The 17,686-nt window shown below is 40.7% G+C and overlaps 1 protein-coding gene across 2 annotated transcripts in view; it reads right to left on the reverse strand.

Moving 5' to 3' along the window:
- srpk2 (SRSF protein kinase 2) overlaps positions 1–17,686 on the reverse strand; it is an 80,924-nt gene that overhangs the window by 56,039 nt on the left and 7,199 nt on the right. The window contains exon 1 of one of the 2 annotated variants that reach the window (XM_055008520.1): positions 3,234–3,913. The exons of the other annotated variant lie outside the window; for it this stretch is intronic. Within the exon in view, the coding sequence (XP_054864495.1) occupies positions 3,234–3,271 (38 nt within the window). The 5' untranslated portion in view covers positions 3,272–3,913. Of the gene's footprint in view, positions 1–3,233; positions 3,914–17,686 lie in introns of those variants that run through there. 2 annotated transcript variants of the gene reach the window in all.

The raw sequence follows: 17,686 nt of genomic DNA on the forward strand, positions 1-17,686 counted from the left end.
TAAACTCTTGACCTCTGGGTATTTGTTTATTCAACTTTTGTTTAATCCCTGAAGAAAGTTTCTTCAAAGGACATAAGCCCTCTACCCAACAGCATTGGTTATGACCTAAAATGACGTGCTGTTACCCCTCACAAGGAAGCTTTAAGCTGCTCACACGCAAAGAGGATGTTAAAACACTTAAATGTCCTCACACACACGCAAACACACACACATTCCTTGTCCTCATTCATGTCCACCATGCCTCAAGTGCCAAGTTACACAACGGGGATCGTCTTCCTAATGCAAGTGCTCCACAAGAAGTTTGTCACTGTGCCACTTCTTGCTCTTTTCAGGCCCAATCCATCCATCCATTTACTTTAACACACATCCAATCCTCGTTGCCTTATTGCTGACAAACATGTCGCTGCACATCCAAAATGAAGCACTCCAGAATTGTGTGTCTATGTCTGTGTGTGTGTCTGTGTGCATGGTGTCTCGGGTCCAGATGGTGTTGTAGACGGAGAAAATGTGCTGATTTGTCTCAAAACACAAGCCCAATATAGATTTTGCAGTTCAATTCACACTCAAATACAATCCACTAATAAAACTCAACAACAGTTTAAACTTCCACATGAGCTCATGCTATGCAATAAACTAATTCTATCAATGATGAAATTACTGATTCTACAGGCTACAATTAGCATGTTTTGACCAACCAACAGCCAAATAATTAAAAGTATTCAATTTAGAGTGGTATCCAAAACAAAAAAATGAGGATATTACATATTTGAGAAGCTAAAAGTGGCACATAATTGCTAATTTTTGTGAGATAAATAGCTACAATTAATTGCTCATTGAAAAACATGAGTATAAGTTTATAGTTTACAATACAGCATACAATACTTGAGTCTCCATAAGTTTGATCCTTCCTACATGTCCTTTGCCATATCGATCTCTACATTCAGCTGCCAACTCTTGCAAATAAATGATATAATCATGTACTTCTTTTAATAAAAGCAAGCACAGCTGTCGACATTGCACTCACAAAGCTGCAAATTCTCCTCTTATCCTTGTTGCACTGTTCAGCTTGTGGCATTCAAATATAGCTTTGAGCATGCCAGTATTTTACTCCTGAGATTCACAGTTGATAGGGATATTATTAGGTATTTATTTGTTAATTCTAATAGCTGAAGAGATAAAACATCATGACTAGTTATCTGACAAATTTGCTTGAAATGTCTACTGCAGGGGTTCACCTGGGAAAACAGGCAGTCAGCTGTATTATTGCTGTGGTCATATGAGATGCTGCAGAAGTTAAAGGGGGCAGCAGTGCATGTAGGACTGTAAGTCTTCAGTGTAAGCTGCCATGCAACAAGGGACCACTGCATTATTCTTAATTACAGGCAGACTGCTGTAACCCAAACACTAGAGGAAAGGGAAACAAGCCAAGTGATGAAATCCACAAACATCACCACAGCAAGGCTGGCCAATGATACCACTTTCTTTATTTAGATGCTATACGTAAGTATGATTGTTTTCCTCAATATATTCACCTCTTTTATCTGTTCACTGTATGAGGGTATTCCCTGCCAGTGACTCTTACTCCAAATTAAACTTCACTTTGTGAGGCCAATATAACACCACACTCCTCTGTGCCCAACAGTCCATGCATTAATGCCTAATATGGTTAGCGCCCATTTACTTTTGCCTATCTGTGTGCCCACTGCGCTGTGTGTTTAACTGTGCCAGTCTGGGGCCTGGCACTAGGTTGGTGGATGGCAGCAGCTCTGCCTGATCGTACTTGGCACAGCATCAGTGGCTACCTGAGTCATCCAGTCTGCCCGCTCCTCACCCTCCAGCACCCGTCAAATCGAGCTCCTTCCACTCTTTTCTGCACACTGAAATAGGAATGTGTGCTTCGTCCGATTAGATCTGAATGAATATGGGTTCTTAAACATTTGGTGAAGAGGTTTGCACACACGCGTCATGACTTTCATGGATTCATTTTTAGATTGTATGCTTCAAAACTGATACGGAAACGACCTACAGCAGAGCGTTTGTTCTCAAACATGTCTCCTGCTTTCTTTTCCCTTCTTCAATAAAAAAAAAAACCACAAACTTAACTCCCAAAATTATATGACACTAAGGGAAGACAGACTTTCTAAATCAGGACAAGCAACCCTGTGAAAAATAAAATACTGTGCTCACTTTGATCTTGTAAGTCTACTTGGGAGGATCTAATTTGGCATAAATAGATACAAATTATTAAGGAGTCCATTAATCTCCATTGAATAACAAAGGTGAGATGAGGACTGGCATCTGAAACATATAGCCTGCCTTGATGCACATGCTCATCATTTACTGTGATATATCCTGTCATGACGATTTGAACACAGCTAATATTGGTGTGCCTTTGTCTGGTATGATGTGAGTGTGTCTACTCAATTAGCCACAGTGAGCCATGTGACTGATAATGCCTTGTGACCTTGCTCTTCATGCTGAACACCACCATTGGATATTCCACAGTATGCATATCCACACTTTATTTACAGTTGGCTAAAATATGATCAAACTGCCTGTTTGTGTTGTCAAGAAGTTGTGTAGCGTTCAGAGGTGCCATTGTTCAGTAATGTTATGCACGGAGGTGCGTCATGTGGTGAGCTGTGGTCTTCCACTGCTGCTGAAATGCATTGCTGCTGCTGCTGCTGCTGCTGGCTGTGCTAATGTTGACGTGTGTTGACACTCTTGCTGTGTAAGCTCTGTGCAGTATGTGTGTGTGTCGGCGTGTGCAAATGAATGTATTCTTGTTACTGTTGTCATAGGAGATGTTATAGCCTTGGTAGGCAGCATCACTTCGAGTGTGCATCTGTGTCGAAGTGTGTGAAAGAGATTATGTTTTAAGATGATGTCTGTGCACTGTACATGCTGCTATTTGTATGTAGGTAGGGATGCTCTGTTTCAGCAGCCGCCAGAAATGTTTAAGCACCATGCAACAATGAACCACTGCATTTTTCCCCCCACTACAGTCTCACTGCCGTGACCCAGACAATAGAAGAAACCAGCTTAGGGTACACAGACAGAAACGGAAAGAGAAAGAGACAGGAGACAAAACATGGAGGTGCTGAGGGGGATGGTGGCGGTAGAAGGATGTGGTGTAAGAATACAAAATAACAAGAAGAAGAGCATGCACGCAGTCATATGGAGACAAAATGATGAGGATAAAGAGAGAGGCAAGGAGGAAGATGAGGTATTACCTTTCAGGGGACGAGGATTTCTCCGAGTTCACGGACATGAGCGGTGCCTGTTAGCCGCTCTCTGGCCGAGGGACCACAGGAGACGGCGAAATAGAACAGAAAGCTGCTTTCTCTCTCTTTTTTTTACTCTTCTCCCCCTATCTCTCCCAGCTGTGTGTCTGAGTAAAGGAGAGGAGAGAGTTACTGCCTCCCCTCCTTCTCCTCCTCCTCGTCCTTCTACCTCCTCCTCTTCCTCCTCTCTCTGTGTCTCTCTTGTCCTCCTGCTTGGAGGAGATGAAAGGATGGAGGGCAAGGCTCCACAAAAGGATAATAAAAGAGCAGCTTCTGTGCCGTGCACAATCTGTCTGAGAGTGTGTGTGCCTGTGTCGATGTGTGTGTGTGTGTGAGCTGATAGCGAGAGCAGCAATGTCAGGCGCCCCTCCTCATGCCTGAGCCTCCTTCCTCCCTCCCTCCCTCCCTTTCCTTCCTTCCTTCTTCTCCTTCACCTTGCCTCTCTCTCACTTTCCCTGCTTTCACTGAGGCTGCCTCTCGTCTCCCTCTTCCCTTTGTCTCCTTCCTCTCTGGTGTCGCTGGTTGAACTGGGTGATGAAATGAATTCACAGGCTCTCGATCCACAGTGTGTCTGCCTCTGTCTATGTATCTCACCCTTCCTTCTCTCTCTGTCTAGCTGGCTCTGTCAGGCCTTCTGCAGCTCTGCACAACAACAGAGCCCAGAGCAAGCTGGAGCATTCCACTTTCTGCGCAGGCAGAGGGGTGTCGGCTTGTTACACCAACAGAAAAATTGATGCATTTCTCCTTGAGGCACACTCTCCTCCCCTGTTTTCCCCTATGATTTAGTCCCTCCCTCTCTCTCTCTCTCTTTCTCTCGCTCCCTCTCTCTCTCTCCCAATTGCCTTATTACGACATCCTGTATCTCAGGGCAACGCCGCACAGAGCTGCTTTCTCACCCCCTCTTCTCCTCTATCTGGCATCCTCCCTCATTTTCTCTGAACCCAATATCCACCTCTGTCTTTTTTGGCATGCTACTGCCTATATACAGTACGCGTGCATGTACGTGTCCCATACTTTCCTGCATACATCCCCGTCTGTCTCTCTTTACTCACCATCTCTCGGGGCAGATGGGCCTGCTTCTACATGAGTGAACAGCTCACGGAGAGGTAGCCAGAGGGTGTGCCATGATGGGGGGTCTGTGTCTATCTCTCAATCTGACCTCAATATTGGTGTGTGGGTGTGCAGAGCTATGTGTGCACAAGCAGATACATTTGAATGTGCAAGTGAAAATGCACAGCAGAGGTTGAAGGGGTATCCTGAGGTTAATGTGACTGACTAGTCACCCGGGGAGTGTACAGTAGGAGAACGTGGATTGCAAAATGTTTGCAGTAAGCACAGATTTTGCAAATGGCTGGTAATGGCTGACAGGACATCCAAAAGATTACACTAATAGATAAAAATCGAAAAAGGTATATGGATTAATAGAAGGGGGTAGTGCTCAGCAGTATCCACCATGAGAATATTTGCCACAAGAGATTTGGCTGTATTGCTTATGAAAAGGTAGCTAGCTCTTTAATATCTCAGTGCTTTTTAGGACATTGCAGGCAACGTTGCGAATTAATGAGCATGGCTGCTTTATGATGTCAATGGATTTAATGGATTGTAAATCAGTGCGATGATATATTTTGCTTTGTTAGGTATTTTATTTAATGGATGAACCAAAAAAAAAGACTTTTTTTTCTGGTTATTAGGCATGCGAGGTGGATGGCTGTTTGTCGAGTTCATCTGTCCAGTCGCTACTTTGGCCAGATTGAACTATCCCAACTACAATTATAGGATGGCTGGCTGTGAGGTGTTCTACATGTATTCATGGTGACCAGAGGATGAATTGCAATGACTTTGGGGATCCCTTGACTTTTACTCAAGTGTCATTATGAGGGTGTCAACTTCAGTTTTTAAGGAGATTACTCAAAAACTATCAGCTGGATACTAACTTTTCATGGATTGCCATGAAAGTTAGTATTCATATTCATGTCTCACCCCATGATAAACTGTAAATATTCTGGTCATCTCTTTGTTTTTTTGACATTAGCATTTTGCTCATAGTCAGTTGGCGTTACTCTAATTTTAAATTAGATCTAATTTTACTGTTTTATAACAGCCTCAGAAGTAACCTAAAATTCTCAATTTGTAACACAGACTTGTGTAACTAATAACAAAATAAGATCACACCATCACAGTGCCATTCCACTAAAAATCATTATACAATCCACAACTGATTTTATACCTGCTGCTGTCAGCCCTATCTTAATAATATGTCTGACAAATGCATTTTCATGGTACGCATAACTGCTACAGCCATATCTGAGAGCTATCAGAGGCATGAGAGAAAGAGACAGAAAGAAAACAGGAACACAATGATCCTCTTTCTCTCCTATCTCCATACAGTTCCACTTTCCCACATAAAAGGACTACATTAGGCACACACATGTCTCTGAGCCAAACTATTGTCCTCATTCTCTGTGGATGTGGGCCAATGGGGGGTAAAGTACACTCTCGGTCTCAGTATATCCAGACAGCAGGAACAATATTGAGCTAATGTGAGAGAATGCACTCAACTTTTTATTTGTTTATATTCCATATCCAGTTTTTTGGGGTCACGGGAGGTGGGGGGAGGGGGTTGGAGCCTTTCGCACAACAAACTGGATGCAGTGCAGGAAAACAACTGGACAAATCACCACTTTATTAGTGGGATGAACACATTTATATCTATTGTACCGATTTACCTGACTTGCATTCCACTAGTGGATGGCATAAGAAAAGTGAGGTGATAGGAGAGCATGGAAAAAGTCAGATTTAGAGTATTGCCGTAGTTGATTGCAACTCAGAAAAAACATCTCCAAGATTATTCTAGAGATTAAATATCTATTACTAATAAACACTCTGATACAGATATTTGCTTTAATCAAATTAAATAGATATTTAATTGAAAATTTGTTGAGTTATGGACAAAACCAGACATTTGAAAATAAAACCAAGTGCTCGGAAAATTTCACAGTTGTCTGACATTCTGAGGACTAAACAGTTAATTGACAAATCGGAATGAAATCAAAATGTTACATCACAAAAAAGATAATAGCCAGCTGCCTCTCAAAAACATCATTTGCTTTGGGCTGTAGGGTTGTTGCCGATACAAAATGTGTACAAAAGTGGAAGAAGATAACTTGGACTCTTATAATGGGTGTTACACTTTTTGTGGTCTAATTAAGCTAATAAATAGCCCTAAATAAAAATATTCCTTCAATATTATATTTTTAAAAAGAAGACTGGGTATCAGCATTGTTGTTACCAATACATTTTAAACAGAGACTTTTTGTCAAGGTATTTATGAAATTTTGCATCCTCAGTTTCATATTGATTTAGTCAAGTTACACACAACATTTTAGAGCCACACCAGTCCCAGAACTCCACCAATCTGTATCAGTACTTGCAGATATTTGGAATCACTATTAGGCCAAAAAAATATGAATTGTTATTTCTCTATTTTGCACCACGGAACTATTTTTCTTGCGTGTACAAGGACATGCTTCCCCAGCGAGTCAAACCATGGGTGATTACACTCCACAATCAATCCCCTGATGTTTATGGCAGCAGTGGTACAATCCCGATGTCACCTTGTCACCTCTTCATGGGGACAACCTTTCCCTGAGACTTCAGAGCATCAAAAATGGAATACCTTATTCATATAAAGTAGACATGCACACGTGCAAACACACGCGCCTCAGGATATTTCATCCAGGGTATCATTTTTCAAATTCAAAGGCTGATTCTCATTCTATTTTCAAAAGGAAAAGGAGCAAAAGAAGAATACGAAAGATGGGGAGGGAGGGAGCGAGATGATGACTCTCATGAGCAGATATATTTTGGGAGCTGGTATTGAGGCTGCCGGGAGCTATCTTTAAGCGGCCTACTTCTCCTCACTGCCTGGTGGATGCTGGGGAGAGAGAAGGGGTTTATGCAGGCAAACACACTCAGACGGAGACACACATAGGTCCCGCTGCAAACTGCTCGTGGACATACAGTGCGTTTAAACAAAAAATGAAAGCCACAGGCTGAAGACAGAGCAAAGCATAACCACATATCCAAGAGGGCAGGTGCATAAACAATCTGCACCATGTATGTACATCGTGTGTGTGCATTAATACAGGTGAGTACGGTGCTGCTACTTTGACAGTGACTCTGCTCTTTGTGTCAGCAGCCTTGTTGTCTCCATTTGCAGAGAAAACACTGCCCCCAAGTGGAAATACATGGACAATCACATACACACAAAGAGGCCAGCTCTATAGTGTGTGTGGAATTTGTGCCAGGTTTAGACTGGTTAGGATGCAGATTGATATACATACTGATAGCCTTAGGTCTGCCTTTCAGCAGTTCCTTCTTTCTGCTAGACTTCCATATGGAGCACAACTCAAACTGCATCACATCTAACATAAATCTGCCAGACACAGGACACAAAAATAAATTCAAGTTTTGTGGCAAATTTCTTGCTGTCAAATGTACAGAAAGCAGCAAGTTAGGTTAGTGTAAATATAGAAAATACAATGGAGGCATACAGGCTACTAATCGCAACATTTTCAGAAAGACAAAAGCCAAATCTTTGAGTCACACTGAATTTAATAGTCAAAGGAAGTACTGTATAGCCTGTGAAAACAGCTGTATATTGTCTTCTGTGGCTCTCGATAACAACAAGGATTGCATTTATGTTGAATAAGATTTCCTGTTAATGACTTAAACTAAGCATGCATTCAGCATGTAAAACGCTGATATTCACATCACTCGAGAACTCAAGATGTTTGTTTGACTGTAAACTTGGCCATGTGATGGTTGAAAATACTCTTTCAACTGCATCATTCTGAACAGCAGGAACTTGTGGACTGTTTCAGGGCTGCCCAAACCTTTGTGTGAGTTCCAACTGCAGGAACGGCTCTTGTAGAACCAATTACATGACTGCTCTCAGGGACAGGAAAAAGTACCTACTCCAGGGCATACTTTGAGCATCCCGGAAAAAAAACTACCATGCTGTTGTCAACGCCGATTGGTTAAACTTGCAGAAAACAAACACTGATCGGGTAAACTTGGAGAGGACAACAAGGGCCATTTCCTGTCTCTCTTAATGTCCTTGTGAAGTCTTCTCCTCTCTGATCTTGCCACAAACAACATAAAAATCACCATATCGGCTAACATAACAAACACTCTGTTTTTTCTTTTGCTTGCACATAGAACTGCAGTTATGTCCAGTAACTACAATTTGTGATGGCACCTCTATTGCAGCAAAACAGATGCTACACTGCAATGGAAACACAAAGACCAATGGCCAAAAAACAAACGTTCTTGCCACCTCATGCCTGAAGAGAAAAGCCGCCTAGAGTACTTTCTACATAAAATTTGACTGTAATTACTTGCAATAGTGAACTTCAAATGACACAAGGCATCAGTTTTGTTGAGTTTTTCAGCATTTAATTCAGAGTCAGATAGTAGAAAAGAACCTGATTCTTCAAAGTTGTCATTATGACCTAGATATAAACATGAACGTTTTTATCACAGTGTACAGTTCAACTTGATCTAGCATGTAAAGCATAGGTAGAAGAATTGATATTAATGATAGTGCTTTGCTATTTAACTGTAATGTAATCAGGTGGCCTCTTAAAATCAAGATCTGTTTTTCAAGAATGATCTGAGGGCAAGAGACTTTTATATTCAGACATATGTACTATGAACACGTCAAAAACCCAACAATCCAAATAAAAAAAATACAAAAGCACATATATAAAAACAATTACAGGAGCCACAGAAGACATAAACTAGTCAAGCTTTAAAATAGCCACAGTAAATGACAAAGAAAAATGTAGCTTAAGGGCAGCTAGTGGTTCATTCCATTTAAAATTTGCATAAACCAGTTCTATCAAGGTTATGCATCCATATGAAATAAGGCTAAGTAGTTACTGGATCTTGCACTCACTTACAAGATTTGTTCTATTTAAGTGTCCTCATGAGCCATGTCAATGACATAGCATGCACAATTCCAGATGTCTGCTCTTATGAACTCCTGTTACTACATATTTAGATTTTTCAATGCGTTTGGATCTTGCTTTTTCTTGAACCATTCCAGCCTCTTCCTCTCACTCATTTCCTCTCACTCTACTTTCTTCCAGCTAAGCGGAAAAGTGTACAACTCCTCGCACTACACACACAAACACAAACACACAGCACGGCACAGTTACTGGTCAGAGTTGAGTGCTCGTAATTCATCCAAACATACACAGGTAAGCATCTTGCGCTTTCTTCGCCTCATTACCCTGGGGAACACACTCTAAAGCGATATGTTGAATGTGTGCACTTTGCAAGTTAGACCAAGTGTGTGCTGTGTGTGTGTGTGTACAGTAAGTGAGTGAGGTAAGAAGGGCGGGACGGTATATATACAAAATTACCCACAGCCCTTACAACCAAAAGTTAGTTCTACCTGCATGTATGTGTGTGTGTGTGTGTGTGTGTTTGTAATACTTATGACGACATAAATCTGTTCCACATTGTGGGGATTTGTCTCCCCTTCTGAGAACATTCCCATCACATAAATCAATAAACATTTGTATGAGGACTTGGCTTCATTTTATTAAAGCTAGGGTTGGGCACATAGTCTGCTCAGCTAAGTCTCCAGGAAATTCATATAAGTCATTGAATGTTCTCTAAAGTGATGGAAACACAACTCTCTGAGTGTGTGTGAGTGTGAATGTGACTGAGAGCTCATTAACTAAGTGGTGTGTGTTTAATTGATGAATGAGTGACCTGTGCCCTCTCTTCCTGCACTCTGACCTCAGCTGCTTCACCAGGCTGACACGTTTAAATAGATTCTATCACACATGAGGTTGGGTAACACTTAACACCAAGCTCACCCACAAGATGGTCGGCTTCATGTTTTTTACTGCCCCCTCACCTTACTAATGGAGGAAACGACAGGTCCAGTAATGACACTAAACTGAGAGTGTTTGTGTGATGAGTGTGCTGTCTGTGTGCTGCTGTCGGTGTAGGTGAAATATCAAATTAAAAGTCTCTGATGAAATCTTTTGAAAACATTAGAACTTTCCAGAAAAGCTTTTTAGTCTCAAGCAATCATCCAGAAGAAGAGGGAATCTACTGTTAGATCAACTGATTTTTGTTCCATTTTTATTTTATTTCCAAGTTTTATTTTTAAATAGTCCTTCAAACAAAATAAGCACATTTGTTCTTTACTTCACATGCAACTTAAACTTAAATTTACATCTATTACGGCACAACCTGATTCCTAAAAACTCCAGTAAGACTACAAAGTTCTTACTTTGGACACCTAACCCAGTTGCATTATGGGGAGTTTCCAAAATGTCTCTTTTTCAACCATAGTCTAAAATGAAACAATCAAGTAATAATTCTATGCATTTAAAATGGCTGCTTCACGTCTCATAGCAAGGAGAAATCTGCAATTCTTCAAACCTACAATCACCACTCTCTGAGCAGTAGGTACAAGGCAGAGAAGAAAAGTTAGATCACGTTTAAGCACCCCTTAACACCTAGCTTTGTAAAATAATGAGTATATGAAAAACAACTACCAAATTGTAATAAAATATAAAAAGCATAATAAAAGTTTTTAAAGACTACTGACCGAGTGGAGGGCTATTAGGTCAACAATGTTACTTTAATGTCAATAACTAATTCAGTAGAAATGTAATTAATTTAACTGATGTGCATTAACCATAATATTGACATGCTGGTTTAATTAAACAAACAAATGAACTATTTTAGAATTAATACCACTCTATGGTCCACACATGGAAACACATATGGAGTCTTGTAATCACCAAAGCAAGCATATGGAAAATGAAAACAATTCATTTTAATAGGTAAAAAAAAAAAGTATAAGTTAAAATATGCATTCATTTGCAATATGACAAAAACCGGAGGGGAGAGTATCACTACAAGGAGTCCTTTCACCAAAAAGCAAAAATTAGGACATGGCTACCATCTATTGGACAGAATGAGAACTGCACTCTTGATTCTCAAACCTGCACACAAGGCACTTCTGACTCGATACAAGGCAGACATAATAGCATACAGGGCATCTGGGAGATGTAAAAAGCAGTATTTTGGGAGTCCAAACAAGGATAAACAGACGGTACTTTTTCCACTTACTGTTGGAAAGCGTAGGGAGCAGAGAAAATAGTCTTGGCCACAAGCAGAGGGGGGTGTATAACAATGAGCACCCTGTGTTTCCAGCCACACAGTATTGTGATAACAACCCTGCAGCAGGGAGAGAAGGCAGGCCTGTGGTCACCAGTGAGCATTATGTCAACACAATGAATGTGATAATTCACTTAGCAGAACTGTTGTTGTAATGGCACTGAAATAGCCTCTAAATGTCTCTCTGTGTCTGACTGTGAGATTACAGCCTTCAAGTTCTCGGGTCAAACAGTCGTCACATCAAAAAGGCAGTCAAAGGATAAATGAAGAGTGGAAAAATATGAATCACGAAAGCATGATGCCGATATGAAAAGCAGCATGAAACGAGACAAACTATGAAAATAAGACCTAAGCTGAAAGACAGATATAGAACATTTAATTTTAACGTGAAAATGGTCTGTGCGGCATTATATCATCAGCCAAGTCCTACAGGCAATGGAAAAGCTCAAAAAGTGGCAATTTTAGCCATAAATTCATACAGATTTTTTCTTTAGCATTTAGACAGAAAATGACAACATATTAAATAGGCAACTGTCATTGTAATCCCAGATACAGTGGGGGCAATACATCAAATTGTGTTGTCAAACTGATGAAGGGGTCATAAAGTTGAAGATGGTGTTTGACATCATTTTTGATACATTGTATGGTTTATTTGACCAAATTCATCATTTTATTTATTCACAATGCCGCTAGAGAGAAGCTGTACCCTAAGACGCTTAGATTTGGAGGTTTTGGAGACAGTTAAATGAGGACACCAGACTGCTCAGTGTGGCCAATTAGTCAGTGTTTACAATAGTAGCAGCAGCCTTGATAGAAAGGAGCTGATGCACAGACTGTGAAGGACACACATATGCACACTGAGTATGTGCACACTCTCAGGAGACATGGGTTAGTGTGCGGAAGAGATACCGAGACAAACAAATACCTTGTGGCTAGACTGCAAACATGAGCAGCCGACACAAGCAATTCAATACCATAGGAATGAGTATTGATTCTGGTCTGTTGTACCTGAGTCTGCATTCATCATATTATGTGTAATTACTGGTGAACGAATGGGAAAAATGTGTTGCACTCTGAACCACTGAACCACACTGTCGACATCAGCAGCATCTTGGTATCTCATCATCACAGGCTTTCTGCAGTTTCTTTTAACTGGAACTGTATCTAGTCTTTCCATGTGGCTTGGGGTTTTTGTTTAACTTTTCCTACTTTTAAAGGGGGGAATTACTTTAAATCAATGGTAGTGGTTCACGTTGTGCAGAAGCTATTAACCATCAAGAGCTAAGAAGCCATGAGGGGAACCAGAATAATTTTAAAATGGGCATTAAGTGAACTGCAGTATCACACAACGTGCCCAGAGCATAACCATAGATTGACAACACAGAGAGGAATGTGCAAAAGAGATGAGAGACAGCGATATTCAAGGGTGTAATTTCCACTGGGGATATTCTGCTCATTCGACAAAATCAGATTTCAGCCCCCGCAATTCAACAGTATGACTTCAGTCTCGAAAATGTCTTTGAACAGTGTCATTTTGCTGTCCATATACTAAATCAAGACCATAGAAAAGAGACGGTGGAAAAAAGTTTATGCACTCATCTGAGATGCCTTCAATTACAGCAATGCTTTTGCTGTAACAAGCTAGCAGCAGCAAATAATGTGCAGACCTGATTTGCCCTGGGTTTTTGATTGTCAGGCTACATGCAGGCTGTCCTGAGTAATTTGAGAGAGTTGTTGGGGCCAAATGCATACTAAGAAAATGCCCCTTCAACTCTTCTACATGTGTTTTAGAAGAATAAATTAATCAAAATTAGATTTATCTATTATTATCTATCTATCTATCTATCTATTATTATTATTATCTATTATATTATTATTATTATATTTATATAGATTTTATTAGATTTATTTATTTATTTATCTATAGTTCCTATATCCTTAGGGACATCAGCAAGAACTGAAACAAGACAAAGGTTGAAACTACAATGAAAAGCAACACGAAGTCGTTAGAATACAGAGGACAGAGTGTGCTGCAGCAACAACATGCATGTTAAAATCCTGCAAAACTGTGTTTCCTGTAAGTGCAATGAAATCTCGCACAACACATAGCTCTGAGAATTTAAGTATTATTAAAATATAACTGCACATTGAGGGACTGTAAAGTGTAAATGTATAGGCTGCACACTTCAATAAAGCTGCATGACACTGACAAAGCAGCACTTTAAGCTTAAAAAGAGTGGAAATGAAGCTGCCAGCACCACCTAAGTTTCTGTCTTCTGTAAACTCACTTATCTTATGTCTCCAATCAAAAACATTAAGAACAGAAATTAGGTTGATAATAAAGGAGAATGTTCACAAAGAAATGCCAATTTTAAAATTCTAGCCAGATTTGTTCATAGAAAACATTTTTAAGGCAGAAAATACAGAAATAATTTGAAAGATGGAAAAGTACATCCATCAGAGGGAATTCTTTCTTCCCTGTTCACCAGAAGGTGGCAGCGGAGGGCGACTGTGCCTGTCCAACCTCCCCGACTGTGATAAGCTCCTGCCCTTTCAGAATTACATGCCCTATTAATGCCTTCCCTTCCTTTTCCCGTGATGACCCACTGGCCTGCAACTGCAGAACTGGACTACACTTCACAAGCATTACGTGAGAGAAGCAAATCTTTTCTTCATGTTCCATGTTGAACAAATCCTATTTGGACCACACACACTCGTAACATGGGAATCCCTCCTTCTAATTCACTCTTCTCGCTCAGACTGATCAGCTCAGTAGATTTGCCAGGCTCTTGTGCTTTCCTGGCCAATATTCCAAGAAAGCAGGATGAAAATTCTCAATAGACTTTCCCCATGTCAAACAAACGCTTAGTTTCTAAAGGGAGGCAAAATCCAACAGGAAAATTCACACTATGTGCCCCTGAAGCAAGCAACTGGATAAGAAGCGGTTCATACAACAGATTATAGTACTGGCAAGGCTTAACAAGTGTTACCCTTCTGTCGCAGCTTAAAAAAAAAAAAACAACCACTCAACTCTACCCGTATTAAGTGTTAAGTTCAGAGGCAACAAACCCAGCAAAGCTCACTAACTAATAGCTGTTGAAAGGTGAATTTAAATAGGCAGCTTCTCTTCAGGAGATGCTACTGTAATGCCTACTGGAGTGGCCTGCTTCTATATTTAATTAGCCTGTCAGCCAGCAATAATACTGGCACTGTAGCCATCAGGTAGAAAATCATTCCAACTCAGACACCACAGAGGAAACAGCCAATATCATATTACATTTTCAGTATGTAACAATGAATGATCTAAGAGGTGCATTGCCAATCTCTTTCACAGTATGAGTCCAAGTCCAAGTCCATACATTACAGCTCTATTCATATTTGTATAAGACTTTGGGATACTGACAAAAAAAAACTCAAATACACACAAAAATTAAACAACAATTTGAATCCTTATCAAATGTGACATTATGTGGCAATATTTTGTTTACAGCTTGTGCTGCTCTTAAGTGGCCCAAAAATATCTAATGCACATTTAATGAAATGTACACACAGGCGGGGTTTATTGAAATCTGTACTTCTTCCAAGTTTCTGTATGTTTACCAGCCACGTGAGCCTTGATGGACAGAGGGTGAATAATTCTGCTCAACTGTCACTGTAAAATTTAGCGCTGCAGGCTGACACAAAGTTAATTTCGCCTCACAATCCTGACATTACAGGCAGTGGGTGTGGACGGCTCCTTCACTGTCTTGACAATGAACACAGAAAACACAAATGTGACTCTTTCCCTACCTGTGCTGAGCTGCTTAAGGGAAACTGTATAAATGGCTGTCCTTCAGGTTGGACTTGTAGTGACACATTTCAAATGTCTGTGGCGACGACTCTGGATAAACGACGTCACATAAACAACACATGGGACTTTACAGCAGCAGTATCCATTGGGAATATTAGTACATAAATGGGCATTTTACACTTTCCATTCTGCCTCGACATTCAGCTGCTTGCCATGCAGTGACCTATGTGCTTTCCCCTATGTGTCCAACACAGCAGTTTTTGCAAACCCTCATTTCCTGCCTGCAGCTGCCCTGTGGCATCCTCTAATTCCCTCTCTCCACTTTCCTTACTCACTCTCTCCATCCTGGGCTTTCCTGTTGCTATCGGTTGGCCAGACACAAGCTCACACACAGCAGGCCCTCCTTTTCACCCTCTCAATCCTCCTCCCTCGCTCTTATTCTCCCTCTTTATCTTTTGCTCCACCTCTCTAGCTTTCAGCATGCTTCTCACCGTTTCTCTCCCCCCCTCTTTTCGTCTCCTTTTCTTTCTACATGCAGCTCACATGCTCAGCTTTCAGCGCCTGCCATCAGCTCCATCCAGGCAGGCTGCAGTATTGATGAAGGGAGCGTTATTGGCTGAGCCGTACAAATCTGCTTGCCAACGATCGAATCACTGAGCTCTTCCACACATCTTTACAATGCATTACATACTAGTCATCAACCCACAATGGCTCCCGAAACTGGGACATCTGGCCAACTCTTCGACACAGGGTCACTGAGGTTCACCCAAAGACAAATGGTCTCCCGCCCTCCCCTGAGAGTCATTCATTGCCAAGGAAGCCGGTCCAGACCTTTGACTTTATCACCTTGAGATAAATAAAGATAATTTATCACCACAACCATCTGATCTCATAAAAATATCAATTCTAAATATTTAGACATCAAATTCAAAGGTCGCAATATTTAAAAATTTTCAAAAACACTTTACTCACTTTCTTGCTAAGAGTTGCATGAGACAATCAATACCACTGTCATGTCATGCATAATATGCAAAGCTGACTCCAGCAGTTGTTCAGCTTAGCTCAGCATAAAGATGGGAAACAATTTGTCAATTAAAAGCAAAAATTGTTCAAAGACTTCTGAAAGTTACAAGGTTGTCTAACACATCAAAGTCTAGACGAAAAGCAGAAAATCATTTGTTTGTAGAAAGTCTGCTGATGTCTGTGGGATGAAGATTTCAGACAGGCATTGACCGTAATGGAATTTCTATCAAAAACTGAACATGATGCTTCTGGTTGGCTGCCCATTCACTGTTGAACCACTAACCTTTGGCTGCCATGCATAAAACAGCTGTATCCAATAGGCTGAAGCACAGTGCCTGAAGAACAATAAAATGCCTAATTAAATACAATATGGGCTGTAGCGCCCACTTCTCACACACTATAGGATGAATAATTTAGAGAAAATTGCAATTTTCTGTTGATACTGCAATTTGATTTGCCTTACTACCGAAATTACAGTATTGGTCTCATTACTAAAAAGCCATACCTCGTGAATCCCAAATTGCAATAATTGTGATTAGTTAATTGCATTGTTTGAAATTGTGATTTGTATTCAAAGTCACAGTTGTTCAGTTCTGTTACACACTGTCGATATAGGTTTCAAATATCCATCCATTATCTGTACACCGCTTAATCCTTATTAGGGTCGCAGTGGGGCTGGAGTCTATCCCGGCTGATGTGGGATGAAGGCAGGGTGTTTCAAATTTCAAAATTCCATTATCAAAATTTGATTTCATGTAGTTTCTTTGATGAAATTGCATATCCTACTTGTAGAAGCGCAAATTATTGACCTGGGCAGAGGTGTGCATTCTCTGAGTGCTCTTCGAGGTGTTGTTAGTGATGGTTATTTGTGCATAATCCCATCAGCCACAACATTAAAACCACCTGACTAATATGGTGTAGATACACTTTATGCCAACAAAACAGCTCTGGCCCATTGGGCATGGATGCAGGACCTCAAGGGGTGTCCTGTGGTGTCTGGCACCAAGACCTTGGCAGCAGATCCTTTATCCAGCCCTGTGGGTTACTGGGTAGGACCTATAAGGATCAGGCTTGTTCAGGCACATCCCAAAGATGCTCAGTCCTATTGGAATATAGGGAGCTTGGTGGGCAGGTCAACACTTTGGGCTCTTTGCTGTGTTCTTCCAGTCATTCCTGAACAGTTTTTGAGGTGTGTTGGGGCACATCATCCTGCTGGGGGAGGCTGCTGCGATTGGAAGATGGTCTTGGTCTGCAACTTTGTTTATGTGGTACATAACAAAGTAACATCTACATGAATTTCAAGGCCCAGTGTTTCCAGCAAAAAAATGCATTTTAATGAGATGATAAATACCATTCACTTGACCTTTCAGTGAATTTAGTG

This window comes from Amphiprion ocellaris, chromosome 3, assembly GCF_022539595.1.
Source record: "Amphiprion ocellaris isolate individual 3 ecotype Okinawa chromosome 3, ASM2253959v1, whole genome shotgun sequence".
NCBI classification, from domain to species: Eukaryota; Metazoa; Chordata; class Actinopteri; family Pomacentridae; genus Amphiprion; species Amphiprion ocellaris.